Below are 20,181 nucleotides of genomic sequence, written 5' to 3'. Positions count from 1 at the left end.
CTACAGGCAGATGAGAAGAAGCCAATGGAAAGAAAGAGATCAAAGCAAGAGAATGAGAGACTGTGATTAGCTTTAATATATTGATAAGAAGGAAAAAATGAAGATGCTTAGTTTTAAGAAAGTGAGTTCTCTTAATTCTTCCTCAAAATTTTGAAAAATTCTTAGAATTAAATTCTTAATTATAACTTCCAAAAATGTTTTTTGAAAAATACTTTGCCAGGAATTTTGAAATTTTTCTATAGTCAGCAAACTACTGTTAATCCTAAAAATATCATTTTTTATCTTGACATATAATCAAAAATACATAATACTTATAACATGCTTTCTTCACTTTTCCTTTACCTCAGTAAATGTAATATTTGGACCCAGTTCATTAACCTTCTCATTCTCATTCAGATTTGATGTTCTAATAATTCCTGGAGGTATAAATCTTGGTTTTTTTGCTAGACTTCCCTGTAATTGACTTGGTGCAGAAGATCTTCTCATACTTGGTAATGAGCTGTAGGAAAACACAAATAGAGAAATTTTGCATGAATTTTTTTCTTTTTGGTTCCGACTTTTGAATTTCTTTTTCCTTATGAAAACTAGATTCCCATTCTGTCACTTATAGACTTAAGAGAGTTACCAACAATAGACATGTCAAATATATGACCCCATAAGCTACATTCAGCTTGTACCTTATTAAAAGGTGATTGGAAACAAGATAAATACAAATACAATAAAAAGGTAATATTAATGTATGGTTTTCTAAATTAATCTTAGGGATCCTTATCCCTCATTCTTATAGTATAGTGGTTTCTGTTTCTTTTTGAATTTGATAGCACTAAACTATAGAACGAAGAGATTAAGTGTCCATTGTCATGCATCTAGTTCCATTAAAAACAGAACTTCAATACAGTTCTTCCTTACTCTAAAGCCAACTACACTGTTAAAGGAAGGAAGGAAACAAGTACTTATTAAGTGCCTACAATGTGTCAGGCATTGTATTAAACACTTTGCATATATCAACCTTACAAGGTATGTGCTATTACTTTCTCTATTTTTTTATAATTGAAGAAATTAAGGCAGAAGTTTTAGTGCCTTGCTGAAGGTAACACAGCTAGTGCAGGAGGCTGAATTTGAACTCAGATTGTCCTGACTCCAAGCCCAGCACGCTATCCACTATGTCAACTACCTCCCCAATTCAATCCAATAACAATTTATTAAGTGTCTGGCCTGTGGAGAAATGAATGGCTCAGTGGATGAGAGCCAGGCCTAGAGACAGAAGGTCCTGAGTTCAATTCTGACTTCAGATACCTCCTAGCCATGTGACCCTGTCACTTAAGCACTTTTACTTAGCCCTTACTGCTCTTTTGCCTTGGAAACAATACTTTGTATTGATTCTAAGGCAGAAAGTAAGGACTTTTAATGGCAGGGGTAGGGGTACCATGTGTCAAACTCTATAATAAACACTAGAGCATAATAAAAAGACAGACCGTGTGCTCAAGAAGCTTACAGTCTAATGGGAGAAGACAACACACCAAAGGAGCCAGGAAAAGGAAAAAGGTAGGAACCAAGGGGCATCTTGCTTATTCTGTGGAGTTGAAACCAAGCAGAGAAAACTGCCCCTGCAAGTCTGCAAGTATAACCAAATATGAAAAGTCCATTGTTAAGGGAAAGCAAATCTAATTATTACTGGTACTACCCTGCCTTCCCTCCCCAACTTCTACCCTCAATCTCCTCAGGCCTAACCCCATATTGAGTTAGATTCTTCCTCCATCAATTTGCTCAGGCTTACCTTCCCACTTCTCTCAATTGATATTGGTTCCTCTAATGCCCTGGATCCCTTTTGGTTCCAATCCCAGTTCCTCCTCAGCAGCCACCCCTGCTTATCCTTTACCTTCCCTAGCCACATTCTTGCCATATGCTTCTGTGATGCACTCCTTTCTCACCTCTTATTACCTTTTTATTCTTATTACCTTTTATTCTAGAAATAATAATTTTTTAAAAATCAGCAGGATACAAAATAAACCCACCTAAATCATCAGAATTTCTATATATTTCCAACACATCTCAGCAGCAAGAATTAGAAAGAGAAATTCCATTTAAAATCACCCTAGACAATATAAAATAATTAGGAATCTATATGCCAAGACCAACACAGGAACTATATGAACACAACTACAAAACACTCTTCACACAATTAAAACTAGATCTAAACAATTGGAAAAACATTGATTGCTCATGGGTACGATGAGCTAACTTAATAAAAATGACAATCCTACCCAAACTAATTTACTTATTTAGTGCCATTCCCATCAAACTACCAATAAAATTTTTTTACTGAATTAGAAAAAACCATAACTGAGTTCATTTGGAAGAACAAAAGATCAAGGATAACCAGGGAAATCATGAAAAAAAAATGTGAAGGAAGGTGGCCTAGCAGTACAAGATCTCAAACTATACAATAAAGCAGTGGTCATCAAAACAATTTGGTACTGGCTAAGAGACAGAAAGGAGGATCAGTGGAATAGTCTTGGGGTAAGTGACCTCAGCAAGACAGTATATGATAAGCCCAAAGATCCCAGGTTTGGGGGGGGGGGGGGAATCCACTATTTTATAAAAACTGCTGGGAAAATTGGAAGACAGTATGGGAGAAATTGGGTTTGGATTAACATCTCACACCATACACCAAGATAAACTCAGAATAGGTGAATGACTTGAATATAAAGAAGGAAACTATAAGTAAATTAGGTGAACACAGAATAGTATACATGTCAGATCTTTGGGAAAGGAAAGATTTTAAGACCAAGCAAGAGATAGAAAAAAAAAATCACAAAATATAAAATAAAAAATTTAATGAACATTAAATTTAAAAGTTTTTGTACAAATCAAACCAAATGCAACCAAAATTAGAAGGGAAGCAACAAATTGGGGAAAAAATGTTCATAACAAAAACCTCTGACAAAGGTCTAATTATTCAAATTTATAAAGAACTAAATCAATTGTACAAAAAAATCAAGCCATTCCCCAACTAATAAATGGGCAAGGGACATGAATAGGAAGTTTTCAGCCAAAGAAGTCAAAACTATTAATAAGCACATGAAAAAGTGTTCTAAATCCTTGATAATCAGAGAGATGCAAATCAAAACAACTCTGAGGTATCACCTCACACCTAGCAGATTAGCTAACATGACAGCAGAGGAAAGTAATGAATGCTGGAGGGGATGTGGCAAAGTTGGGACATTAATGCATTAATGGTGGAGTTGTGAATTGATCCAACCATTCTGGAGGACAATCTGGAACTATGCCCAAAGGGTGCTAAAAGACTGTCTGCCCTTTGATCCAGCCATAGCACTGTTGGGTTTGTACCCCAAAGAGATAATGGACAAAAAGACTTGTACAAAAATATTGATAGTTACGCTCTTTGTGGTGGCAAAAAAATTGGAAATAAGGGGATGCCCTCCAATTGAGGAATGGCTGAACAAATTACGGCATATGTTGGTGATGGAATACTATTGTGCTCAAAGGAATAATGAACAGGAGGAATTCCATGTGAACTGTGTGAATCTTAAAAATTCTCAACTCTACCTTGGAACATTATCTTACGGTTAAGGTTACAACCCATTTAAACAATGGAGGTACTTAATCAGAAATGTATTGGGAACTTTAAAATTACTCCACCCATATTTAGGCATACCTTAAGGGGAAGATAAAGTTGTAAAACTCCTTACTGAACAATGAAAAAAGTCCCCAACCCATACTTATAGTGAGGTCAAGCCCTTAAGCTAGGTCTAAAAAAGAGTGCTAAGTACCTATGAAGGTCAAATTAATCACTAAAAGGGCAAGCTTAGCAAAGAGATATGAAATACTCAGAAATTTTAGTCTACCCAGAGAAGGTGATAACAAGATGTGAATTAAGAAGGTGATAATAAGATGTGAACTAAGAAGGTGATAACAAGATGTGAATTAAGAATTGAATTGTGAATTAATAAATGTGAATTAAGTCCTTTGGAAAATGTCTACTGTGATTGGTAGACATGAAAACTTAGGGGAGGTGACATAGGAGAAAATTCTCTTTAAAAGGAGCTGTCTGAACCAGTTCAAGGAAGTAGTTCGATTTAATTCAGCTCTGAAAGCTGAATTGGAGGGTCTCTCTGAACACTAGAGTTTTGCTTTGAAAGATCTTGTGGTGAATGATTAAAGACTGACTTAGTTTTCTCTCTTAAAAGAAAGGCCAGGGGGCAGCTGGGTAGCTCAGTGGATTAAGAGCCAGTCCTAGAGACGGGAGGTCGTAGGTTCAAATCTGGCCTCAGCCACTTCCTAGCTGTGTGACCCTGGGCAAGTCACTTGACCCCCATTGCCTAGCCCTTACCACTCTTCTGCCTTGGAGCCAATACACAGTATTGACTCCAAGACAGAAGGTAAGGGTTTTAAAAAAAAAAGAAAGGCCAGACTTCCGGGTAATCATGGCTGCAATCTAGACGCCACAAGCTTCTTCTCCCTGGCACCAAACGAAATAGACTACAACAAAGGAGCATAAAAATCACCTTTGGAAGAACAGAAGGACTCCCCAGTACTCCCCAGTACCCCACAGAGGCGAAGGTACGTGGGGTTTGAACATTTCCACACTATAATAAGAAGGAGGAAAAGCTTGCACAGAAACATGAACTGAGCCACCCTTCCCCTCCCCCCCCACTTCCCCCACCAAACCAGAGTGAGCTACCGGAGCACTCACTGGGAGAGCGAGTGAGTGGGGAACGTCTCTGTCTGGGGGGACACTCCAGGGTCCTTGGGATCTGGGGACTGCCAGGAAAAAACACGGGAGAATCCTGCGCCAAGCAAAGGGGGCTCAGGGAGCTGTACTCGGGGCAGTTGCGCTGAACATATAGGCGGAGCTAAACACCAGGGGCCGACCACACGCTGATTATCTGGGAGGAGCTGAACATCTGGGCAGTGTGGCTGTGATCAGGGGCCCAGCTCTCTAAGAAACCTCAGAGGCTGGGAAGAACTAGTCTGAGGAAACCTAAATTCACAGAAAATCCACCCACATCACCCAGACCCCAGACCAAAAAGGAAAGGGGAATAAAACCACCAAAGGGATGGCTCACATGGCCCAAAATCAAGCCTCCAGGAAGAAAGGGAAAAAGGTGACTATTGAAAACTTTTATGGTGGAAGTACCCAAGGAAAAGAGGAGAATGAGGATGAAATCCAAAAAAAATCAGAACATACCTCCCAAAATGGAAACTATCAACAAGCTCTGGAAGATCTCAAACTGGAACTTAGCCAAAAGATGGAAACCTGGAAAGAAAAATGGGAGAAAGAGATCAGCAGTCTGACAGATAAGACTGCTCAATTGGAAAAAGAGCTCGAAGCATCCAATAGAAGGGCAGACAAAGCTGAAAAGCAAAACCAGTCCCTAACCACCAGAATTAAGCAACTCGAAGAAAGTGAGATTATAAAACAGCAAGAATCAATAAAGCAAAGCCAAAAAATTAATGAATTAGAAGACATAAAATATCTCACTGAAGAGGTCACAGACTTGGAAAACAGAGGAAGAAGAGACAACCTCCGAATTATCGGTCTCCCAGAAAAACCAGAGATAAACAACAAACTCGATGTTATTCTACAGGAGATTATAAAAGAAAATTGCCCACACGTTCTGGAGCAAGGGGGCAAAATAGAAATAGAAAGGGTTCACAGATCACCCTCTATACTAAATCACCAAAAGGCAACCCCTAGAAATATAATTGCAAAATTCAAGAGCTTCCAAGAAAAGGAGAAAATCCTACAATAAGCCAAGAAGAGGAGCTTCAGATATAGGGGGGCTCCCATAAGGATCACACATGACTTAGCAGCTAACACACTAAGAGACCGCAAAGCATGGAACACGATATTTAGAAAGGCAAGAGAGCTGGGTCTCCAACCAAGAATCAACTACCCAGCAAAACTGACTATATACTTCCAGGGGACAGTATGGGCATTCAACAAAATAGAAGATTTCCAAGCATTTGCTAAGAAAAGACCAGAACTTAGTGGAAAATTTGATATCCAAGCACAGAAAGCAAGAGAAACATGAAAAGGTAAATATGAAAGAAAGGGAAAAGGAGATAAATCTTATCTTTTTCTTTAAGTCAAACATTCTTCTATAAGGACTACATATACATCAAATTATATATATATATATATACATATATATATATTAATATGTGGGGAAAATGTTTTGTGTAACTCTCAAAAATTGTATGCATCATAAGAGTAGTTAGAAGAAACATGCATAGGGAAAGATTGGGGCATTAAGAAGATTTGGGGAAAGTGGGAGCAAAGAAAGGAAAAGGGGGGGGAACCTTCGATAACACTAAGATTTACTTAAAGAAATAGAGGGGGACTTAATAGAATAATCTTTCCCATATAAAGATACACATGGGAAGGGGAGGGGAAGAACTCTCATATGAGAAGGAGAGGAAAAGAGCGTGAAGTGGAATTACTTAAACCTTACTCTCAGTGAAATCAAATCTGAGAGGGAAGAACATCTAGAATCAGTGGGATCCTGAATTCTATCTTATCCATTAGGGCAAGAAAGAAAGGAAAATTAAGGAGGGGGAGGGGGAGGGAGTATAAAAAGGGAGGGAAGGAGAGGGGGGAGAGGAAGGGAGCATAAAAAGGGAGGGGCTAGAAAGGGAAGCATCTCAAGGGAGGGGACTAGGGGGACTGACCTAAAGTAAATCACTGGTTCAAAACTAGGGAAAGATATCAAAATGCCAGCAAATCCACAAATGACAATCATAACTTTGAACGTGAATGGGATGAACTCACCCATAAAATGCAGACAAATAGCAGATTGATTAGATTAGAACCCCAAACCCTACCATTTGTTGTCTTCAAGAAACACATATGAGGCGGGTTGACACTCACAAGGTTAGAATTAAAGGTTGGAGTAAGACCTTTTGGGCCTCAACTGATAGAAAGAAGGCAGGAGTTGCAATCATGATATCTGACAAAGCCAAAGCAAAAATAGACCTGATCAAAAGGGATAGGGAAGGTAAATATATTCTGTTAAAAGGGAGTATAGACAATGAGGAAATATCACTAATCAACATGTATGCACCAAACGGAATAGCACCCAAATTTTTAATAGAGAAACTAGGAGAATTGAAGGAGGAAATAGACAGTAAAACCATATTAGTGGGAGACTTGAACCAACCACTATCAAATTTAGATAAATCAAACCAAAAAATAAACAAGAAAGAGGTAAAAGAGGTGAATGAAATCTTAGAAAAATTAGAGTTAATAGACATATGGAAAAAAAATAAACAGGGACAAAAAGGAATACACCTTCTTTTCAGCACCACATGGCACATTCACAAAAATAGATCATACACTAGGTCACAGAAACATTGTACTTAAATGCAGAAAAGCAGAAATAATAAATGCAGCCTTTTCAGATCACAAGGCAATAAAAATATTGATCGGTAAGGGTACATGGAGAGCCAAATCAAAAACTAATTGGAAATTAAATAATATGATACTCCAAAATCAGTTAGAGAAGAAATCATAGAAACAACTAATAATTTCGTTGAGGAAAATGACAACAGCGAGACATCCTTTCAAACCTAATGGGATGCAGCCAAGGCAGTACTTAGAGGAAAACTCATATCCCTGAATGCATATATTAACAAATTAGGGAGGACAGAGATCAAGGAATTGGAAATGCAAATCAAAAAACTTGAGAAAGAACAAATTAAAAACCCCCAGAAGAAAACCAAACTAGAAATCCTAAAAATTAAGGGAGAAATTAATAAAATCGAAAGTGACAGAACTATTGAGCTAATAAACAAGACTAGAAGCTGGTACTTTGAAAAAACAGACAAAATAGACAAAGTACTGGTCAATCTAATTCAAAAAAGGAAAGAAGAAAGGCAAATTAACAGCATTAAGGATGAAATGGGTGATCTTACCTCCAATGAAGAGGAAATTAAGGAAATCATTAAAAACTACTTTGCCTAACTCTATGGCAATAAATATACCAACCTAGGTGATATGGATGAATATGTACAAAAATATAAATTGCCTAGACTACCAGAAGAAGAAATAGATTTCTTAAATAATCCCATATCAGAAAAAGAAATCCAACAGGCCATCAAAGAACTTCCTAAGAAAAAATCCCCAGGGCCTGACGGATTCACCAGTGAATTCTATCAAACATTCAAAGAACAGCTAACTCCAATACTATACAAACTATTTGACATAATAAGCAAAGAGGGAGTTCTACCAAACTCCTTTTATGACACAAACATGGTACTAATTCCAAAGCCAGGCAGGACAAAAACAGAGAAAGAAAACTATAGACCAATCTCCCTAATGAATATAGACGCAAAAATCTTAAATAGGATACTAGCAAAAAGACTCCAGCAAGTGATCAGAAGGGTCATCCACCATGATCAAGTAGGATTCATACCAGGGATGCAGGGCTGGTTCAACATTAGGAAAACCATCCACATAATTGACCACATCAACAAGCAAACCAGCAAGAACCACATGATTATCTCAATAGATGCAGAAAAAGCCTTTGATAAAATACAACACCAATTCCTATTAAAAACACTAGAAAGCATAGGAATAGAAGGGTCATTCCTAAAAATAATAAATAGTATATATCTAAAACCATCAACTAATATCATCTGCAATGGGAATAAACTAAATCCATTCCCATTAAGATCAGGAGTGAAACAAGGATGCCCATTATCACCTCTATTATTTGACACTGTATTAGAAACACTAGCAGTAGCAACTAGTAGTAGTAGAGAAGAAAAAGAAATTGAAGGCATTAAAATAGGCAAGGAGGAGACCAAATTATCGCTCTTTGCAGACGACATCATTGTCTACTTAAAGAATCCTAGAGATTCAACCAAAAAGCTAATCGAAATAATCAACAACTTTAGCAAAGTTGCAGGATACAAAATAAACCCACATAAATCATCAGAATTTCTATATAATTCCAACACAGCTCAGCAGCAAGAACTAGAAAGAGAAATCCCATTCAAAATTACCTTAGACAAAATAAAATATTTAGGAATCTCTCTCTCGAGACAAACACAGGAACTATATGAACACAACTACAAAACACTTTCCACACAATTAAAATTAGACTTGAACAATTGGAAGAACATTAACTGCTCATGGGTAGGACGAGCCAATATAATAAAAATGACCATCCTACCCAAACTCATCTATTATTTAGTGCCATACCCATTGAACTACCAAAAATTTTTTTTACTGATTTAGAAAAAACCATGACAAAGTTCATTTGGAAGAACAAAGGATCAAGGATATCCAGGGAAATAATGAAAAAAAAAATACAAAGGAAGGGGGCCTTGCAGTCCCAGATCTCAGACTATATTATAAAGCAGCGGTCACCAAAACAATTTGGTACTGGCTAAGAGACAGAAAGGAGGATCAGTGGAATAGACTGGGGGCAAGCGACCTCAGCAAGACAGTATATGACAAACCCAAAGATCCCAGCTTTTGGGACAAAAATCCACTATTTCATAAAAACTGCTGGGAAAATTGGAGGACAGTGTGGGAAAGATTAGATTTAGATCAACACCTCACACCCTACACCAAGATAAATTCAAAATGGGTGAATGACTTGAACATAAAGAAGGAAACTATAAGAAAATTAGGCGAACACAGAATAGTATACATGGCAGACCTTTGGGAAGGGAAAGACTTCAAAACCAAGCAAGAATTAGAAAGAGTTACAAAATGCAAAATAATCTGGAATACATTAAAAAGTTTTTGTACAAACAAAACTAATGTAACCAAAATCAGAAGGGTAGCAACAAATTGGGAAACAATCTTTATAAAAACCTCTGACAAAGGTTTAATTACTCAAATTTACAAAGAACTAAATCAATTGTACAAAAAATCAAGCCATCCTCCAATTGATAAATGGGCAAGGGACATGAACAGGCAGTTCTCAGCCAAAGAAATCAAAACCATTAATCAGCACATGAAAAAGTGCTCTACATTTCTTATAATCAGAGAGATGCAAATCAAAACAACTCTGAGGTATCACCTCACATCTATTAGATTGGCTAACATGACAGCTATGGAAAGTAATGAATGCTGGAGGGGATGTGGCAAAGTGGGGACACTAATTCATTGCTGGTGGAGTTGTGAATTGATCCAGCCATTCTGGAGGGCAATCTGGAACTATGCCCAAAGGGTGATAAAAGACTGTCTGCCCTCTGATCCAGCTATAGCACTGCTGGGTTTGTACCAAAGAGATAATAAGGAAAAAGACTTGTACAAGAATATTCATGGCTGCACTCTTTGTGGTGGCCAAAAATTGGAAAACGAGGGGATGCCCTTCAATTGGGGAATAGCTGAACAAATTGTGGTATATGTTGGTAATGGAATACTATTGTGCTAAAAGGAATAATAAAGTAGAGGAATTCCATGGAGACTGGAAAGACCTCCAGGAAGTGATGCAGAGCGAGAGGAGCAGAATCAGGAAAACATTGTACACAGAGACTGATACATTGTGGTACAATCGAAGGTGATGGTCTTCTCCATTAGTGGCAATGCAATGTCCCTGAACAATCTGCAGGGATCTAAAAAATACTATCCACAAGCAGAGGATAAACTGTGGGAGTAAAAACACCGATGAAAAGCAACTGCTTAACTACAGGGGTGGAGGGGATATGACTGAAGAGAGACTCTAAATGAACACTCTAATGCAAATACCAACATCAGGGAAATGGGTTCAAGTCAAGAACACATGTGATAACCAGTGGAATCGTGCGTCGGCTATGGGAGAGGGAAAGATGGTGGGAGGGGGGGGGGGCGGGGAGGAAAAGAAAATGATCTTTGTTTCCATTGAATAATGTTTGGAAATTACCAAACAAAATAATGTTTAAAATTTAAGAAAAAGAAAAGAAAGGTCAATGGCCTAGGCCCTAGTCTTCCTATTATTTCCTCTTACTCTGTCTCTCTCCCTTTCTTTAATTCCTTCATTTGTATTAATTAAAATCTCCATAAAACTCAGCTGACTTGGGTATTTCATATTTGGGAATTTTTCCCATGGCGACCACTTGTTTTTGATTTAAATCAAGACACTAAAAATTATCTTTATTCTTTTGGCAATTCAAAGTCTTTAACCCATATTTTTGCAGTCCCAGTTTATGGCAACCACTCTTTTGTCTGTAACAAATGGAATGACCTCCAGGAATTGATGCAGTGTGAGAGGAGCAGAACCAGGAGAACATTATATACAGAGACTGATACACTGTTGTACAACTGAATGTAATGGACTTCTCCATTAGTGGCAATGCAGTGATCCCAAACAACTCAGAGGGATTTATGAGAAAGAACCCTATCCACTGTTAGGGTCCAAGTCGTCGCCCACTGCCAAGGAAGGCCAGTAGACAATGCAATCAAGCAAAAGGGTCATTTATTGATCTGGAGCACACCAGGGGAGCTCAGCACAAGAGCTGTAAGCTTGTAAGTGCAGAGGTTTTTATACCCATAACCCGCCAGCATATGTAGCCCACAAGTTCCTCCCAGAATCTATGGCTAGGGCGTTGACACATTTATGTTTTCTGCCGGGTGTCTGTTTGCCAGATGTTTCACAGTGACATGTGTTTCCCTGACCAAGCAGTTCCCTGCTTGGGCCTTCCTCATTCCCTACTTCTTTTTCTCTTAGGGGACAGAGGGAAAGCCCGTCCGCTGAGGCAGCTCATAGCCCTTGGCCCAGGGCTCGATGGTGGCTAGGGGTTGGTACTGTTGTTGGAGGGCCAACACCTGGATGGCATCCAGGCGATCTTTCATGAACCGAACAAGGAGGTTGAGAATGCAGGGGCCAAATGTCAAGAGTAGGATTAGGACTGTAAGGGGCCCTATGAGGGACATGACTAGGGTAGTGAGCCAGGGAAAAGAGTTAAAAAGGTGGGCGTACCAGGAGCTAGCAGTTTCTCTCTCCCTCTGCCGGGCTTCTAGACCTTCTCGCAACTTGCTCAGGGAGTCCATGATAATCCCCAAATGGTTAACATAGAAGCAGCATTCTTCACCCAAGGGTGCAGAGAGGCCCCCCTCCTTAAGGAAGAGGAGGTCCAAGTCTCGTTGGTTTTGAAGGGTAACATCGGCTAAGGAGGCATGGGACTTCTCAAGGAAGGCAACAGAGGATTCTAGCCTAGCTATATCCTCGACTGCCTTGCGGAGGTGGTGGTACACCTGTGTCTGCGAGGCTAGGGAGGCGATGCCCACCCCTGCCCCTGTCGCTGCTAAGAGGGTGGCTACAGTGATGGCAATAGTAATGGGTTCTCTCTTCCATCGCCTGGACGATATGCGATCCCATGTTTGAAGGAGGTCCTGATCTGTATAATAGGTCACCCGATATGCATTGGCGCTGTGACAATGATTGTCAGCAATTACTCCACACACTCACTTCACCAGTGAGAAGCGTGATCGGATCATCGCTGAAAGTAAAAAGTTGGTTCTTGGGGAAGATGGGAGACCCACCACCGACCCTGCACGCCTTGCTGTGGCGTTCCCCACCAAGCCGCCTGGCTGGAACTTCACTACTGATCAATGTAGGGAGCGTCTTCAATCCTACCGCCAGACTCTCCTCACTGGGCTTTGGGCAGCGGCCCTCAAGCCCACTCATTTGGCTAAAATTGATTCTGTTAGGCAGGCCCCCGAAGAGACCCCTGCCGCGTTTCTTCAGCGGCTGCAGGAAGCTTTTCGCATCTATTCCCCGGTGTACCCAACAACATCCAATAGCCAGATAGCTGTTCTTCTTGCTTTTGTCAACCAATCTGCTCCTGATATTCACAGGAAGCTCCAGAGGACTGATACATTTATGGCCCAATCTCTGACTGAGTCACTTAAGGTGGCAGAGAAAGTTTTTAACTCCTGCGAAACCCCTGAGGAACAGGCTGACTGACTAAGGCAGGAGGACATTGCTAGGCAGGAACAGAAACAGAAGGAGGCTGAAGAACGAGAATTCAAGCGTTTACAGGACCTCCAGACTAGGGAAGAGAAGGCTAGGAAGCAATTGATCTGGACCCAACAGCAGACCACCCTGGTCCTCATGGAAGCCTTGACCCAGCCACCCTCCCTCTGGTGGGTGACCGTCCGATCAGAGCCTACGGGGCCCCTGTTTCTTTTGCGGTAAATTTGGCCACTGGCAGAGTCACTGCCCCCAGAAAATACAAGGCAAAGTGAGGCAAGGCCAACAGGGCCCCCCAAGGCGCTGGGATAGCCCCTCCGACACTGACTGGGGACGGCCCAACAGGAATGTTATCACCCTAGCTGAGGATGACTGAGGGGGATGGGTCTCAGGCCCCCTCCCTGAGTCCTGGGTAACAGCTTACATTGAGGGGAAATCCCTTCCCATGTTTGTGGACACAGGGGCCGAACACTTGGTCCTCCTGTCACCGTTGGGGAAGACCAGTTCCAAAACCTCATTGGTCCAAGGGGTAACGGGGTCCAAATGGTACCCCTGGACCACAGCACAGACTGTCAACCTGGGAACCCGCCAAGTTTCCCATTCCTTCCTCATTATCCCCGAGAGCCCTGCTTCCCTTATTGGTCGAGACCTCCTTCACAAGATCGGGGCCCATATTCATTTTTCCCATGGGACCGTGTCCCTTACAGACGACTCAGGAGCCCCTCTCATGGTCCTTACCCTAGCTCTCCAGGATGAACACCTTCTATATTCTGACCCACCCCTCTGGACACCCCCCCCCCCATATATGGCCATGGGTGGATTCTATTCCTAAGGTCTGGGCTGAACTTTCTGGAGTTGAGCTGGCCATAAATCAACCACCCATTATTATTCCCTTCAAGAGTGGGGCCACCCCTATACAGGTCAAACAATAACCGATGGCAGTTGAGGCCAGAGATGGCATTCAACCCCACATTCAGAGCCTTCTGGCCTCCGGGATTCTCACGCCTTGCAAATCCTCATGGAACACCCCGCTCCTCCCTGTCCGTAAACCAGGCATGGGGGATTACAGGCCCATTCAAGACCTGTGGGAAGTTAACAAGTGTATTGAGGATGTCCACCCCACCATCCCAAATCCATATACTCTCCTTAGCAATCTACACCCCTCCTTGACCTGGTACACTACTCTGGACCTAAAGGATGCCTTTTTCACCCTCCCACTGGCTGCTGTTGGTCAGCCTATTTTCGCTTTTGAGTGGTTTTCCCCTGAAACCCACTTGACCATCTAACTTACCTGGACTAGACTGCCCCAAGGGCTGAAACTCAGCCCAACCCTCTTTAGTGATGCATGGGAGGAAGATTTGAAACCTTTTCGCCAACTACATCCTACTGGGACACTCCTTTTCTTCACCAATGGCAGCAGCTTCATATCCCTGCAAGGTAGGATAGCCAGAGCCGCAGTAGTAGATCATACTGGCCAAATCATCTGCGACACCTCCCTCCCCAAAGGGACATTGGCGCAGAAGGCCAAACTGATTGCTTTGGCAGCAGCCTTGCAGGCAGCGAAGAACTAGCGGGTCACCATTTATACTGATAGCTGCTACGCCTTCGCAACCCTACATGTGCATGCACCAATATACCGGGAAAGGGGGTTTGTCACTTCAATTGGGAAGCCTGGTGGCTCACCTCGAGAACATCCAGGATCTCCTTGTAGCAGTATGGGAGCCCTGTGCAGTTGCTGTTGTCCACACCCCTGGACACCAAAGGGGCTTGTCATTCCCCGCCTTGGGAAACCGCTGGGCAGACAAGGCCACTAAAGCAGCTGCAACACGAAACCTGGCCCATACTCTAGTGTTACCCGCCCAGGTCAGCCTAGAGTCACCTGGGTCCTTATCTCTAATCCTGAACCTCCCACTGGACCCTCCACAATATTCGGACAGTGACCGCCAATGGATAAAAGGGAAGGAAGGACGACCTGTTGGGTCCTTCTTCCAGGACCCTGCTGGTAACTTGCTTTTGCCTAAAATCGCTGGCCAACTTTTGACTACCCACCTCCACCATCTCACACACCTGGGTGCTAACAAACTCCATAAACTGCTCCGGAAAGGACAGATTCGCTTTCAAGGCTCTCGGACCTTCCTGACAGAGTTGGTCAACAAATGTACCACCTGCCAGCTGATCCGGCCGGCAAACCCGAACTCACACCCCGGGACCTGACTTCGCAGCACCCAACCCTGTGAGCATTGGGAACTTGATTTTACCGAAGTGCGGCCTGGCAAATTTGGATTCCGGTACTTCCTAGTTCTTGTAGACACCTTCACGGGGTGGCCTGAAACTTTTGCAACGAAGACTGAAATGGCCCATGCAGTCGCTAAAATCTTGCTGGAAGAGATAATTCCCAGATTCGGGGTACCCTCCTCCCTAGGCTCAGATAATGGCCCTGCATTTGTGGCCAAGACTCTACAGGCACTGGCCTCTGAGGGTCTAGGGGCCAAATGGAAATTACACTGTGAGTATAACCCCCAGAGTTTGGGGCAGGTAGAACGAATGAATCGGACCTTAAAAGAGATTCTAACTTAACTCTCTTTGGAGACTGGCCGGGATTATGTGATGCTCCTTCCCCTAGCCCTTTTTAAGGCCTGCAATACCCCTGGACCCCTTATGAGGTCCTTTATGGTTCAATCCCCCCCCCCCCCCCCGTTCTCTCCGCCTTCCCGACTTCCACTCCCAGTAGCCCCTCATTGTGAGACTTTGTTCTCTTCCTCTCTCAGATCCAGTCTGACCTCTGGCCGAGGCTCCAGGTGCAGTTCCAACTTCCTCCCCATAACCCTCATCCTTTTAAACCTGGGGATTGCATTTGGGTGAAGCGACACCACAAGGCAAACCTTCAGCCACGGTGGAAGGGACCCTATGTAACCCTCTTTGTTACCCCTTCAGCTCTTAAGGTCAACGGAATCAACCCTTGGATCCACCACTCCCATGTGAGAGCAGCAGACCCACCAAAGGCTACCGAAGTCTGGACAGTTATCTCTCATCCTGACACTCCTCTGAAGCTCAAACTTCACCAAACAGCATGTCCCTCCCCTTACCCCCTCTTTCTCTCGCTTGTTTCCTCTTCATTCTACAGGCACAATCCTCCCACCAGCAATGGAAATGGATCCTCATCAGCTTCAAATACTCCACCATACTTGCCATAGTCATAACCTCAGGGACTCCTAGGCTTCAAACCGAGACTTGTGACCTTATATGGGGACCTAAGGACATACGTGCCCCCCCCCCGGTAATACCCCCGAATCCATCTGTAGGAACACAGGAGCATTTTACCTTTCTCCTGCCTCTAACCCTGGGAAATCTTACTGCAACCAGCCAAACCAATACTATTGTGCCAGTTGGGGGTGTGAGACTATAGTCACCGGAGGGAGTACTCGGCACGGCTGCAACCCAGGGACCCCATCAAACCCTGACTCCTGGTTGACAGTAAAATGGAGTCCCCATGCCTGTGGTCATCACTGCTGCAGCTGTGACCCGTACCCGAAAACCGAGTGCAACCAGCTCGTCCTGGAGCCCCTTCAGGCCACTGACCAATCTTTAATGCTGGGCAGGACCTAGGGAATCCGGTGGTATAGATCCTACAGTGATGGGCCGCATCTGGGAGGCCTATTCACACTTCAGAAAGAGCCCGCTTTGCCCCCGCCCATACCGGTAGGACCCAATCTGGTACTTAACCCCAGTTCGGTCAGGCCCTTCAAGCCCCCTCCCTTTACGAGTCCTCCCTCCCTGCGGGAGACCACCACTTTTCCTTCCCCACAAGGGATCACCATTTCGCAGCCCCTGTACTCCACCCCTACCGCCCAAGTTCCCCCTCACCACAATCCTGTACATGACAACCCCCTTTTTTCTCCTACTACGAGCCTCCTTTTTGGCCCTCAACCATTCCTCCCCCAACCTCACTGAACGATGTTGGCTTTGCCTAGTCGCATCCCCTCCCTATTATGAGGCCTTTGGCCTGAATGCCTCCTATACCACCTCTCAGGAGGAAAGCCCATCCCAGTGCCAATAGGATGACTCGGCCCCTGGTGACTCAGTCCCTGGCCTAACCTTCTCCTCAGTCATTGGGAATGGCACCTGTGTGGCAAGCAATTCTAGCTGCCCAGATCCCCGTCTCTGCTCAGCTACTGTCCACCTCTTGGGAAGTAAATACCTTATCCCCCATCAAGGGGCACGATGCCAGTGTTCCCACTCTGATCTCTAGCCTTGCGTCTCTCCCACCTCCCTTAATGACCGCCTCGAATTCTACGTTCTTGCTACAATAGTCAATGATCATCACAGCGACAATGTATATCGGTATAATAGGTCACAGCGATATGTTTTGCCTTGACTGAGCAGTTTCCTGCTTGGGCCTCCCTCACCACATTCAGAGAAAAAACTGTGGGAGCAGAAATACAGAAGAAAAACAACTGCTTGATTATATGGGTCAAGGGAGATATGATTGGAGATGTAGACTCCAAATAATTATCCTAGTGCAAACATCAACAACATGAAAATAGATTTTGATCAAGGACACATGTAAAACCCAGTGGAATTGCACGTTGTTACCGGAAGGGATGGGGGGAAAGGAGGGAAAGAATATGATTCTTGTAACCAAGGAATAATGTTCTAAATTGACTAATTAAATAAAATTTTCAAAAAATTAAAAATCAGCATTATCATTCTTCCCTCACTATCTCTTTGATTTCTCATACCAAAAAAGCATCTCCTAGAACACCATTTCCCAATATGTGTGGTCTTCTCCAACTTGAATATAGATTTCTTGAGGCTGGTACTATCTTGATTTGGGTACTTACATTCCCATAAGCACATATTGGTTTTTTGGAAAATACATTGCCAAAAATTTTTTAATTTTTCTATAGCCAGCAAACTACTTACTAATCTTAAAAATAACATTTTTTATCTTGGCAATCAAATATATTTTATCAATGTTTTTTTCACTCATTCATCAGGTCTCTCAAATTCACTCCTATCCAGATATCTACCCAGTAAACTATTTTCTTTTCACCCAGAACTTCTACATAGCACTCCTTTCTCCTAGGCTAGACTTATCTTCCAAATATCTTCCCACCTAGATGCTCTCAGCCCCTAAAATCATTATCTCCTAGACCTCCCCCTTCTTTCTAATTTCCTGAAAGAAAAAAAAAGTTTTCTTTCACATCCTTACCCCCAAGAAATCCTGTCTCCCCATTTAGACCTCCATTTAGTGAATCCTCCTTTATCATGCTCAAACAAAAATTACATTCTTCCTCACAATAAGAATTCCTTCTGTCTGCCCAAATTTCTGCAATCTCCAGTCAAAAACAAAAAAACTTCTTTCTGGCTAATACCTCTTCCCAGTAAAATATCTCCTTTCCATACAGACCAAAACAGTGTAACACTTTTTTATGATAGCAACTAACTGAGAAAAAAAAATGTCTATTGATTAGGAGTGTTTGGATTCATGAATGTAATAGAATACTAATGAAATGAAATAAACAATGAATATGAAGAATTCAGAAAAGCATGGAAAATTTATATGAACAGAGTAGAGTGAATAGAACCAGAAAAACAGCATATGCAGCGACTTCGCAATGTAAGGAATACCAAAAAACTAAATGTTGGATAACTATAATAATCAAGTCAGTTCCCTATATGTGGAAGAGGCATGCATGCAAAGGACAGAAGCTGGAGATGGGTCAGCTGTCAGTCAAATGAAGATTCCATTTGGAATGTTACCGGGAAAAGCAGTTTGGAGACAAGCCAAGGGTAACTGATTTCCAGGGACTTGGCTGAGGGTTTTTGGCTGGTGGTGGTGACTTTGAAGGAAGAAGCTGGGTTTATCTCTGGGACTTGGGATAATCAAGCTGGAAGTGGCCTGGCTGATTTGAAAGCAGAAGAAGGACAATAGTCCTTATATCTCTCTCTGACTTGCTCTGTTTCAAGGTAGTGACTGAATTGCCATTTCTCTCAATATCCTCCATCCTAAGGCTCAATATAGATATTAGGGAAACCTCCACACCTCTCAGCTCCATCCTTTATCTTTTCCTGTTTTCCCAAATAAACCCTTACTTGAGATAAAGAAAAGAAAGGAGTATTTCCTCTGAAACATCATAGCTCACCCTGAGTGACTTAGAAGGAAGCTGAAAAAGAAGGGGAAAGGGGAAACTGAAGGGAAGAAGATGGGAGGAATGGAGATTGGAAGAAAGAGGAAGGGAGATATAAAGGGAGGAGGGTGGGCAAAAGAAAGATAACTACCTGATCTAATAGTTATCTAGTATCCATCAAATATACCCTCCAATATTATCTATTACATTTATCACTATTTTGGGGGTGGGGAAGAAATTAGCACAAGGGTTCTGGGTTCCATTTAGTCACTAAAATTAACATTGAGATCAAATTGCTTGACAGGATAATTTGTTCAATGCTTAATAAAAAGCGTGAGAAAGAGAAGGTGAACTGTGATCCAAGAGAAGAAGAGGGAATCCTGGAAAGCTGTGGGTATCAATATGAAGGGGTGGTAGGTACAGATCCAACAGTTCATAGGCCGATAGGATCATGGATTTAGAGCTAGAAAGGACCTGGGAGGCTATCAAGTTCACCCTCTCACCTTCCAGGAAAGGAAATCGAGACTCAGTTACATTAAATGACTTACTCATGGTTATACTACTAGTAAGTATATAAAGCAGAACTTGAATCTGGGTTTTTCTGAACTTTGGGACAGCATCCTATCCACTACATTTAGATCACCCTAAGAGAAATGGTCCTAGCTGGGGAAATCTTGAAAAAACTCACAATTTCTTATTCTAGCACAGAGTCAGAAACTTTGAAAAAACAATTTCTCTTATTCTAGCACAGAGTCAGGGTGAATATTAGTATGCTGAAAAAATAGAGTAGAAACTAGTCCTCTAAACAATCACAACAAAGTATAAACCCTACTCAATGTCACAGAGCCTTCCTAACTGATCCCACAATCTAACATTATTTGGCCTGTGCCTCAGTGCAATACGTTGAGACTCCATAGGCTGCTTTATTCCATCTGTTTACTCTATCACTTTCTGCTTGCCAGTCAGTTCTGAATATTCCAAGAAGATGAGACTCCTAGCTTAAAAGTGGCTCTTGATTGCAAATGAAAGTGTTGACTCAAAAAAAATGAAGGCAGCTCTCAATTTAACAGTACCAGAATCACTAGATCTGGGCCAAAAAATATTGGAATCTTTTTGTT

General features: G+C 42.2%; 1 protein-coding gene and 1 long non-coding RNA gene across 14 annotated transcripts in view; one reads left to right on the top strand and one right to left on the bottom strand.

Moving 5' to 3' along the window:
- The window catches only part of RAD54B (RAD54 homolog B), a 158,710-nt gene that overhangs the window by 133,299 nt on the left and 5,230 nt on the right, over window positions 1-20,181 (bottom strand). For 3 of the 5 annotated variants that reach the window (XM_007488118.3, XM_007488116.2, XM_007488119.2), the window contains exon 2: window positions 343-499. In XM_007488118.3, the coding sequence (XP_007488180.2) occupies window positions 343-486 (144 nt within the window). In that variant the 5' untranslated portion in view covers window positions 487-499. Of the gene's footprint in view, window positions 1-342; window positions 500-5,212; window positions 5,282-20,181 lie in introns of all 5 variants that reach the window. The other 2 variants (XM_056823313.1, XM_056823314.1) reach the window with 1 other exon arrangement.
- LOC103106520 (uncharacterized) overlaps window positions 18,692-20,181 on the top strand; it is a 53,262-nt gene continuing 51,772 nt past the window's right edge. For 4 of the 9 annotated variants that reach the window (XR_008917570.1, XR_008917571.1, XR_008917569.1 and 1 more), the window contains exon 1: window positions 18,694-18,902. This is a non-coding gene — a long non-coding RNA (uncharacterized LOC103106520). Of the gene's footprint in view, window positions 18,903-19,367; window positions 19,454-20,181 lie in introns of all 9 variants that reach the window. The other 5 variants (XR_008917572.1, XR_008917567.1, XR_008917566.1 and 2 more) reach the window with 3 other exon arrangements.

Source organism: Monodelphis domestica, chromosome 3 (assembly GCF_027887165.1).
Source record: "Monodelphis domestica isolate mMonDom1 chromosome 3, mMonDom1.pri, whole genome shotgun sequence".
Taxonomy (NCBI): Eukaryota; Metazoa; Chordata; class Mammalia; order Didelphimorphia; family Didelphidae; genus Monodelphis; species Monodelphis domestica.
The sequence above is the reverse complement of the archived record's forward strand: the minus strand, read 5'-3'. Positions and strand labels throughout refer to the sequence as shown.